The following is an 11,373-nucleotide window of genomic DNA, read 5'->3' as shown; positions in this document are numbered from 1 at the left end:
TTTTGTGCGACGAAGAATAATGTTGTTGGCATCTGATAAAATTTTGAGAAAATTCTAATTGACAGTTTTTTTATAAAAAATAAAAATCTAAAAAAAACATTACTCAAAGTTCGTAAAAATTGAATATCGATTCAATTATCTTTTCAAAAACTTGAAATTTAGGCTTCAAGCTTATTTTATCTTAGAAGAAATATTGTTTTCAACATTTTGAAAAATGTTGAGAAAAATCGAATTGACAGTTGTTTTACAAAAAATAAAAACCTAAAAAAAAATTATAGAAGTTGGTAAAAATTGATTTTCGACTCAAATATCTTTTCAAAACTTTGAGATATTGGCTTTAATTTACTTTTATCTTTCAAAAAATCTTGTTGTCAAAATTCAGTTAAAGTTTGAAAAAAATTGAATTGACAGTTTTTTTACAAAAAATTAAAAACCGAAAAAAAATTAACAAAATAAAAAATGGTAAAAAATGATTTTCGACTCAAATATCTTTTAAAAACTTTGAGATAATAGCTTCTTACTAATTTTTTCTTATAAGAAATATTGTTTTCAACATTTGGTAAAATTTTTAAAAAAATTCGAATTTACAGTTTTTTTTACAAAAAATAAAACTCTAAAAAAACAATACTAAAACTTGGTAAAAATTTACTTACAACTCAAATAGCTTTTCAAAAATTAAAAATATTGGCTTCAAAGTTATTTTATTTCACAGAAAATATTGTTTTCAATATTCAGTAATTTTTATATAAAAATCCAACAGTCGGTTTTTTCATAAAAAATAAAATCTACAAAAAATAGTACGCAAATTTGGTAAAAATTGATACTAGTACATATAGACAAACTTTTAAGCAAGAAAAATCGATAGATGGGATGGGAAGTTATCAGTGTGGGTCGCATCCCAGCCTTTTGTTTTATTTGGTGAGCTCTGCTATTTTTATGAACACAACTGTAATTGTCCAGAAAATAAATAAAGTTCAGCTCCCAGTTAAATTGAAAACTATGAGTAGCAGACATTTTGACATAAGAGGAATTAAATATTGATAGTTAGAGATTTTTTCTTGATTCATTTTAGAGGCAACTTTTCAACGATCCTGTCAATTTCTCCTTCCAAAATAATGAATTAGGTTGTATTTTTTTTATAAATAAGAAACTAACTATGAGTCTTAAGACAAAAGGAAAGTTTAATTTTAGCTAAGAACTGTTGATTTATTTTTATTTTTTTATTTTTTACGAAGCTATCATATACCAAAATATTGTGAGTATCTTTGGATTTCTTTTTTGACATACAAACTGTTTTCTACCAGCTGTGGTTTTACACGTAAATCACTTACACAAAACTAACTATGAGATGTCAAACATTGCTCAAAGAGAAATATCAACACCGTTGGATATTCACAACTGTCAAACGATATATAATAACCAACAAAACTTCTCATATAAGTAGCTTAGGACCCACCCTTTATTAGGGAACTTTTTAGTTATGCATTTAGAAAAAGAAAATTTTACAATTAATTTTAGTTTTGTACATAATTTTTTTATATTTCTTCATATAATTTGCATAAAATTTATTGTTTTTTTTTTGTATGTTATCGTTATAGAGCTTTTGCAGGTAGCCACATTATAATTTAACAAACTTTCAAATTAGCAAAATCCACCACCCACGAAAATTACAAAAATGTAGGTTCAATCAAATCAGATCACTCTCGTCTTACAGTTTTTTTTTTACAAAATACAACAATGAAGAAATTTTCCAAGAAACAAACAAATATTCGGATTTGAATATACTTTGCGTTTAAAAAAATCCATTCAGTCACTGTCGTAGTCATTTTTGCCACCTGAATTTAAAGGCCGCCTTGATTCATCCTCCGAACCATATACGACTTCTTCGTCTGAATCGTTTATCATTGAAAACGCTGGATTATCTTTAGTTACAGCCAATTCTGAATTTCAAAAATAGACCTGAATTATTAACACATTGTTTAAAAAATTTAACAAAATGCGACTTACCTAAGGAAACACGTCCATTCGGTGAGTACACATACGCCATGGTGTACAGATAAAAATTTAAAAGTCCATAAAAGCACATAAATTGTGCTGAACTATGATACGTAGTGTTCAATGAGGCTACAAAATTATCTTCTAAAATTCCAAAACCAAAACGACATGTTGTAACGGTTATGGTTATCGATAGGACGAATAGCATAAGTAACGTTAAAAATTTAAGACGCATATCTAAAAAAACAAAACAGGTACCATGAATACGGTACAGTAAGTTTTTCAAAATGACAGATTTGAACTTACCAAAATATGGCATTGAGCGTAATTCTGTGTACGCTCTTAGCACCAATAAAGACAAATACATGATGTACATCACACCAGCGATGTAGAAAAACAATTTGAATCCCTGAAAAAATGCCGTTAAAAAGTGCTGGTTACATATTTTTCTAACAAAAGGTTGAGCTAAATTAAATTCATACGTTTACGAATAAAGTTTATACGGTTTGAAAACTTTTTATTAAAAGAGCGTTTTACGAACCCTTACAAACATGTTTCATTTAATGTTCATAAAATACTCGTAAAATGTCTTTCATTAAATTATGAAAGTGCCCATTATGAAACGTTTTCATTAAAGTTTAACAATTTTATATCACAAAAGTAATGAATTTTACGTTAATCCAACGAAACTTTCATTGGGCCAACTAAAGTTTATGATACGAATTTCGTAAATTTACGAAAAATATTATATTTACAATTATGCTAACTCACATTATAGTTCTTGGTATCGACAAAATGACTATAAGTTGGATCCCTTAACTCGTTGCACTTTTCCCACGTTGCTAAGACAATAGCGCACAGCCAAATAGGTAGAACTACAATAACTTTAGGCAAATAGAATCGCATAAACCGACGTTCGTTTTGTCGCAGTCCATGGTAAATACAAAGCCAAAACATTAGCAGGGCACAAAGGAAGGTTGCCTGCAAAACGGCATCTAACATTCCCGGAAACCAGGAGTTGAACAAGAATATCGCTGGGAAGAAGGGATCTGAAAAAGAGAGAAAATTATGTTTATTGAAAAGCTAAATAAAATACATTTTTGATGAAATAACGCAATAAACCCTGCGGTTTTCAAAAATCCCGAAAATACCGTCTTCAAAAATCATGCTTCTTCAAGATCCCCATCTAGTATAGTCCCACTTTTTAAAATCACGAAAAATTCCACCAATCCTGTTTGTTTTACAAAACACTTTCATTTTGTAAATTTAATAAAATTAAAACACTTCGAAGAGATTCGGACGAATGCCACTTTTTGACAACCAAATAATCACTTATGTCTGTATGCTCTGACATCTCATCCAATACTTGCAGATTTTCAGTCTTCTATTGTTGCGTACAATATGTTAAAATGCCGCAAACGCCACGCCGGGAAATTTATATATTCCTATATTCAGTGACATTTGAAGTAGCAATATTTTCGACATTATACGATTATTCAACTTACCGGGTCTTACGACATCAGTTACTCTTATATCTTGAAATTTTTTATGAAGTTTACTAACTTTTTACGTAGTCGGTCATATATGACGACCAATAGTTATGGCGTAATGTGCGAAAAGTGTCAACGTTTGAATCATCACTTTTGTGATAAGTTTAAAACTTTCATTTTAATGAGGGTAACGACTAAGCAAGAGTTATCTGGTCAACCATATTAATTGTTAATAACTATTGTTACGTCAAACAAAATTTGCAAGTGTTATTGGGCAGGTTCAGGTGACATATGGAACTTGAAAGTAAGGCAAGTTTCTAGAATCTGATTGGCCAGCTGTCAAAAAATTGCCTTCCAATTAAGGCAACTTTATTGGAAATTTGAATGGAAAGTCAAGAAAAATCTCCCTAACTATCAAGTCAATTCCACTTATGTCAAAATGACAGCTTATCATAATTTTTCATCCAACTGAAAGCTGAACTTTATTACTTTGTGATTTATTTTTTCCTGCACAATTCTATTTGATATTTTAGATAAAAGGATTCCTTGTAAAAATACAAAATGAATCTATATAACATATTGCTTTTAAGTTCATTATGTTCTCTCAAACCACAAAAAAACAATTACTTATTTGTAAACAAATCATTCACTTTGACAGTGAAACACTTTCAACTCTTGTTCCGATGGTTACAATTCATAAAAAGAGGCTGGGATGCGACCCACACTGATAACTTCCCATCCCGTCTGTCGATTTGCCTTGCTTTAAAGTTTGTCAATATGTACTCGTATCAATTTTTACCAAATTTGCGTACTATTTTTTGTAGATTTGTTGGATTTTTATATACAAATTACTGAATATCGAAAATAATAATAATATAAAATAAGTTTGAAGCCAATATTTTTAATTTTTGAAAAGCTATTTGAGCCGAAAGTAAATTTTTACCAAGTTTTAGTATTGTTTTTTTTAGAGTTTTATTTTTTGTAAAAAAACTGTCAATTCGAATTTTTTAAAAATTTTACCAAATGTTGAAAACAATATTTCTTATAAGAAAAAATTAGTTTGAAGCCAATATTTAAAATTTTTGAAGAGATATTTGAGTCGAAAATCAATTTTTACCAACCAACTTTTATACATTTTTTTTTAGGTTTTTATTTTTTGTAAAAAAACTGACAATTCGATTTTTCTCAAAATTTTTCCTAATGTTGAAAACAATGTTTCTTATAAGAAAAAGTAAGTAAGAAGCTATTATCTCAAAGTTTTGAAAAGATATTTGAGTCGAAAATCAATTTTTACCAACTTTTGCTTATTTTTTTTTAGGTTTTTTTTTGTAAAAAAACTCAATTTGATTTTTCTCAACATTTTTCAAAATGTGGAAAACAATATTTCTTATAAGATAAAATAAGTTTGAAGCCTAAGTTTCAAGGTTTTCAAAAGATATTTGAATCGATATTCAATTTTTACGAACTTTGAGTAATGTTTTTTTTAGATTTTTATTTTTTATAAAAAAACTGTCAATTAGAATTTTCTCAAAATTTTATCAGATGCCAACAACATTATTCTTCGTCGCACAAAATTGTTTTAGAGATGAAATCATATTTCAGTCGTAAAATTTTGGAGGTGACAAATTTTTTTTTTCCGTTTTATTGATCTATAAAAAAAAACAGTTATATTGATTTTTTTCAAAAAATATACCTGTTTGGTATCACTTTACAATATATTATATAAAATTTAACTCAAATCTCTAGCGATTTTGGTTCGGAAGATATTTAGGGTTAACCAAAATTTTCACCTTTTTTTCAAACTGCTATGTTAAAAAAAACACCCACGAAATTTTCTTGAGAGCCCTTTCTGCATCTTTTTGCAATATTATCTGTATAACAAACTTTATTTGAAGCTGATATCTCTTCTGGTTCTTGAGCTATGGAGAACGAAAAAAAACGTCGCGAAAGTACGGACGTACAGACGTACGAACGTACGTACACACGCACGCACAGACATCTTTCTAAAAATCTTTTATTTCGACTCTAGGGACTTTGAAACGTCGAGAAATGTCAAAATTTTCAATTTGACAAATCGGACCCCTTACAATAACTTCCTATTTGAAGTTAATAAAAAAGGGTTTAGATCAAAATTTGAAAGCTTTACCGCACCCGTTAACACAAACATTCGATAGTGTTCCATGCGTCAAGAAAAAAAAATCAATTTTTGAGGAAATCTGAATTTGCCCATAAAAACCTCATTAGATACGAATTTAAACTAGTTGGCTAGCTAAATTGATATACGAGTACATTCGTATAGCTAACAAAAAAAAAAACAAATCTCAGCTGCTCACAAAAAGCTGAAAAATATTTAGATTTTGTGGTAAATGGATAATTTAAATGAATAAAATATAAAAGTTGGAAATCAATTTCTGTCAGATAGCCACATATACAGGTTTGGATTTCTTTCTTTTGTATTTAGATCAACTTGCAATCGTTAAACACTAACGAAAAGTTATCCGGATACCTAACCTATCTCCGATTGAACGCAGGCACGCAGGCTCTCCTGAGTTGGACTAGTATCAAATTTTAACAGTCCTAACTAGAAACCATAATCACAAAATTAATAATCTACTTTTTTTTAAATCTCGAACAAAAGATTTTAAATACCGTCCTCTAAAATGTAAGTATTTAAAATTCCGTCTTCTGCTGTGATTTAAACAATGTTTGCTATTCATTATGACATAAAATTAGTTTAAAACATTAACATACATTTTTCAGGGTGTGTTCGATATCTTTTTAATTTTTGGAGTTCTAGGTTAAGCTGCCTTTGGTTTTCATCATTGAAAGATTGATTATAGCTTTGATTGTAATGTATCCTATTTGATAAGTATTTCCTGAGTGGAATGAGCATTTCCTGATCGGAATAAAGTATATATAATAAAAATGAAAAAAAAAAATGAAGGCCTTTTAGTGGAACGATAATGTTTAGAAGTGTGAAATCAACAAACAGTTCATTGGAATTTTTTTTGGCAGGCCGTTTATGGCTATCATTAAAAAATTCAGTTATTGGAAAAATTTCCTGATTGAAATCCACCGAAAAATGTTTACTGACAGGAATATGTCATTGAAAATGTGTGAAATTGGAATACAAATCAGTGGAACGATTCGTTTCACTTTTGAACATAAAACTATCAGCTGTTCAGGAAAATGAATTTCCGTCTGGAACAAATCGTTCCACTTATTTGTGTTCCAATTTCACACATTTCCAATGAAATATTTCTATCAGTAAAAATTTTTTTAATGGCAGAAATTTTGAATGATAGCTATAGAAGACCGATGATTTGTTTCAATGATGAAAACCAATGAAAGCATAATTGGCCCCTAAGGATGTTATATAAATAAAATGACGGTGGCGGGATTTGGCCGGATTCTTAAATGTGGGAAGAGAATTTTCGAAAAACGGGATCCCAACACATTCCCTGACTTTTTAAGTCTGATTTTTTTTAAACTTTAAAAGTAATATTTATAATTATAATTAAAGGGACTTACTATCGTAAAAGAGAAGCAAAGGCAACAAGATAGACATCCACTTCTGTTCGATGGACCAATCTATTGCGGGATATCTCCTCAGCGTGTGCGCATACCAGATCTATATAAAAAACACAATCTTTGATTAAATATTGTCCTTCAAAACCACCATTATCCCATCCAATTACTTACAATTACAATAAATGTAAACAACAGAAATATAAAACGAAACCAAATTTCAATTTGTGTGAACTCCGGACTGTATGTCTTGAACTGTAAGGAAAAAATAGCATCCATTTTTAATTTGAATTCAAGACCTCAAACCAAATTGTAGATACTTACATAAAATGTAATTTCTTTAATTGTATACTTCTGATGAAATGATTCCAATCCCAGGAACCTCACTGTAATGATATAATGCGCGTAATCAATGAACCCCAAATGAACAACTGTGAACTCCTTGCAATTGTTCCTTTCACAGTGCAAGTGTCTCGTTCGATTCCTCACATTATCCTCAGAAAGGATACTCAGAGGCGTGTGTTTCGAAGTTATACCCTCAACTCCGACACTGATTTGAAAACTTTTGTCATATGTTTCATCTGGAAAAAAATTCATTACTTTCGATTCTGTATGAAAATCCCTTACAACTTACCATCATTATTATCAGTAACCAATTTGGCAATTAGCCAAAGTTGCTGTGAGTACGTTGTCATAAGTGGAGTCTTCATTGCGAAGGGCCCCGTTCCTAGAATACTAGAATCATTGGCTAGTGATGTGTTAGCTAAGATGGACCTGTCGTTAATCTCCGAGGTGCTGGTTATGGGCGGTCCCGCCAAACCGATAACAATGCCCAGACCGAAGCACGTGAAAAATCCCAGGAAGACCATGACGAATTCTCGTTTATGCATTGAGTAGAGACGCATGTGAACGGATCGCTCACAGCGGTCGTGGTGATAAGCTGGAGCAATATACCTGTTGAACTCACTGAAGAGATCACTAAATTGCGACAGGGAGCTCTTGAGGCGTAGAAACAATCCACCAGATGGCATGTGGTAGGAATATCCAAGGCCAGAAGTATCTGTCGGTGGTTTCGACATGTTTTTTTTTTCTTCTCGTTCGTATGTTTAAAGAGGAGGAATGATGGGGGTAGGTTATTCTCTATCTAATTATCAAAGGGGGAGCTATAGGAGAGACTAATTATAACTATACAATAATTGCAATTTATACACTTTTGGTAGTAATGGGAAATATTTTAAATTAATTGATATCAGAAGAGGGATTTGATGATGGTTTTCCATATGTGGATTCCATTGGAATGGAAATTACATGGTTCAGTGGCTTTTTACACTCGACAGACATGTAGGTAAACAGTTTGATAAGACGACAACGACGTTCCACAATCTTCAATGCATTGAAATTACACACCACTTTTCTTTGCTATTTTTAAGGATTCAAGCTTATGGATGTAACTTCTTTCGGTAGAGTAGTAATTTTCATTTAATTAAAAGATATTTTAAAAAACTTAATTATTTTATTGATGAGTAAAAAAAGAAAACGAGCGAAAAATCTTTCTTTTTTGCACTTCCTTTGTGAAGATACGACTTTGCTCTGTTTTTTGTTTCGACTACGACCGACGACGACGACGACGCACGGGGGGTGTGAAAAAATCGATTTTAAAAAATCGTGTAACATGATAAACAGAGTGGTGAAAACAAAATCCAAAGTCAAATTTTGTGGTGAATTTGGGAATTGTTTTGATGAAATGGGATGTTAATGCGCAGGACCCGGATTGTTGTAATACAATATGTCAAAATATGTTTACAAACTATATTTTTGCAGGAGATACGAAATTATCTATCGAAGGTATTTCCGGTTCCTGTACGTTGAGTAAAATGAATGTTTAAAAAACTCAATTTTTATAACTAACTAAAGAACCAATTTAAAAAAAGCAGTGTTACACTTTACTTGCTGAAGAGTTGTTGAAGTCTCAAGGGCTGACTTATGAATGTAATGCTTTCCCCTCGGAATAATTTCACATAACAAAAGTGTTTGTACGAAGTGTTTGTATTCGTAAAGGTTTTGAGAAAACATAATACTGCCTTTCTTAAGGCAAAAGAAAACAAAACTAAATACTTTTTTCAATACGAGTAAAAAGTGCAAAACAAATAAAGAATATAGAAATAAAAGAATTTTGGAAGGCAGTTTGGCCCATAAATGGTTCAAAATTAATAGGTGGTATAAATATTCCAGCATCTGACTTTAAAATACATATTCAATGTCTTTTGGACATATAACGCACAGCGCTGTTTTCCAATTCTGTCTAAATGGTGTTGAAGATCAAATCATGGATCAATCTTTGTCACTAGTACCTATATCGTAAAATAGTATTAGTTAAATTGAATGAATCTAAAACACCAGGTGAAGATTTCATTCCACATGAATCTTATAAGTGCCCACGGCACCGAGGAATTTGTGTGCTGCTTACTGAATCTTTTCAACGACCTTTTTTCCCTTCATGTTAACAACATTCACAAATCTTAACATGGTGGACAACTTTGGAGGCATGTCATTGCTCAACACTTTTTTAAAGATTTTAAGAGGAATTCTATTTGTGCGTAGTACGTCCCACTAAATGTGCACATAGTAACGAAATACAGAGCGAATGAACGGTTTCGGTCAAGGATAATCTCCAGGTGTACCACATATTTACTTAACCTAATATTTATCGTTCAGATAGGGAATAACTATTCTACAAACTATCGACACTAAATATATCCACAAAAATGTTAAAAACAGTAAAAATAGTTACACGCGAATTGTGCTGCAGACATTTGGGAGCAAAAGTTCTTATCAGAAAGTTTTTGAAGACCCAATGGTATGCGGCAGAACACTGCCATTCTCTTTATACATACATTGGACAGGTTCAGACAACATAGGGGACTTCATTTCCAATCAACTGCATTCTTTGATCGTACATTTTTTCCAAGGCAACTATTTAGTTTTTCAAGTGTCATAAATTTCACACTTGGAACCTTACTTCACAAACCCCTACCTTCTGTTGAAAACTACAAAATACTCCTCAGGAAAGCTACAAGTCCAACAAGATTTGTTGTTTGTGTTGTAAGAAATATTGCTTTTTTTTCAATTTGACAATTTTAAAGAAAAAATTAAGTGGAATTTTGCAGAAAATAAATAAATCATAGAGAAATAAAGTTCAGCTTTCAGTTGAATGAAAAAAAATGATCAATTGTCATTTTGACATAAGTAGACTTGACTTGATAGTTAGTGAGCTTTTTCTTGACTAATTTCCAGTCAAATTTCCAATTAAATTGTCTTAATTTAAAGGTAATTTTTTGGCAGCTAGCCAATCTGACTAGAAACATGACTTACTTTAAAGTGCCTTATTTCGAGCGAACCATTGGGCAGGTTCAGACGACATAAGGGACTTAAAAGTGAGGCAAGTTACTAAGCCAGCTTGCAAAAAATAAACTTCCAATTGAGGCAACTGTAATTGTAGGAGTTTGCCCAATAATACGAACTTAGAAAGAAGAAGAAGTTCTTTGCATTTTGAATGGATGAGACTAGACCATTTTTTATAAATACGACAAAACTGCTTTCTAATATCGAATTGTACCTAAAACATACGAATCCTCCTTCCTTGCATTTGATATTTCAAAGGCATTTGATAGAGTTTGGTATCAAGCTCTCTTATCGAAAATGCGTGCTTTTGGTATCGATGAATCTCTTCTTCTTCGTTGGGTTAGAAATTACCTATCAGATCGTTCAATTTTAGTAGAATTGGACGGATTTAAATCTGATATTCAAAAAATAAACGCTGGTGTACCCCAGGGCTCCATTTTGTCTCCGACCTTCTTTGTTATTTTTATAATGATCTTTTGTCTGAAACTTCTAACCGACTAAATTGTTTCGCTGACGACAATACCCTCAGCTTTTCGTATTCGTTTTTAGATTCTTATCCTTGTTCTTCGGATGTGAACTACCAACAACATTTAATTCTGAACTTGACAGCATTGTTCAATGGGGAATCAAAAACCGTGTAGAATTTAATGCTTCAACAACTCAATGCCGTCTACTGTCGTAACCCTCCCCTTATGCCACATTTTTCATGAGTGGTACTTGAATCGAGGAGACTAAACAACTATCAGTCCTAGGTATGTGCATCACAACCACTTGTTGTGGAGTGATCACATTTTTGACATCGCCAAAAATGCTGCTAAGTGTTTAGGTTTCTCCGGCGGTACAAGAAGTTTCTTACCCCTTCTGATCTGGCTATAATTTACAAAGCTTTTAGTCGTCCAAAACTTGAGTATAACTCTCACATTTGGGTTGGTGCTACAATAACGTACTTGAGTCTTCT

At 31.5% G+C, this 11,373-nt stretch overlaps 1 protein-coding gene across 1 annotated transcript; it reads right to left on the bottom strand.

Moving 5' to 3' along the window:
- Positions 1 to 1,508: 1,508 nt before the first annotated feature.
- LOC129938729 (transmembrane protein 181) lies at positions 1,509 to 8,627 on the bottom strand. Its single transcript, XM_056046449.1, has 8 exons — positions 7,648 to 8,627; positions 7,338 to 7,594; positions 7,188 to 7,268; positions 7,017 to 7,116; positions 2,767 to 3,044; positions 2,302 to 2,404; positions 2,008 to 2,232; positions 1,509 to 1,940 (listed from the first exon to the last, which is right to left on the bottom strand). Exons 1-8 carry the CDS (start codon positions 8,090 to 8,092, stop codon positions 1,807 to 1,809), a joined length of 1,623 nt encoding a protein of 540 aa, XP_055902424.1. The 5' UTR covers positions 8,093 to 8,627; the 3' UTR covers positions 1,509 to 1,806.
- Positions 8,628 to 11,373: the final 2,746 nt, after the last annotated feature.

The sequence above is a fragment of the Eupeodes corollae genome, chromosome 1 (genome assembly GCF_945859685.1).
Source record: "Eupeodes corollae chromosome 1, idEupCoro1.1, whole genome shotgun sequence".
NCBI classification, from domain to species: domain Eukaryota; kingdom Metazoa; phylum Arthropoda; class Insecta; order Diptera; family Syrphidae; genus Eupeodes; species Eupeodes corollae.
This window is presented reverse-complemented; position numbering and strand designations above follow the sequence as displayed.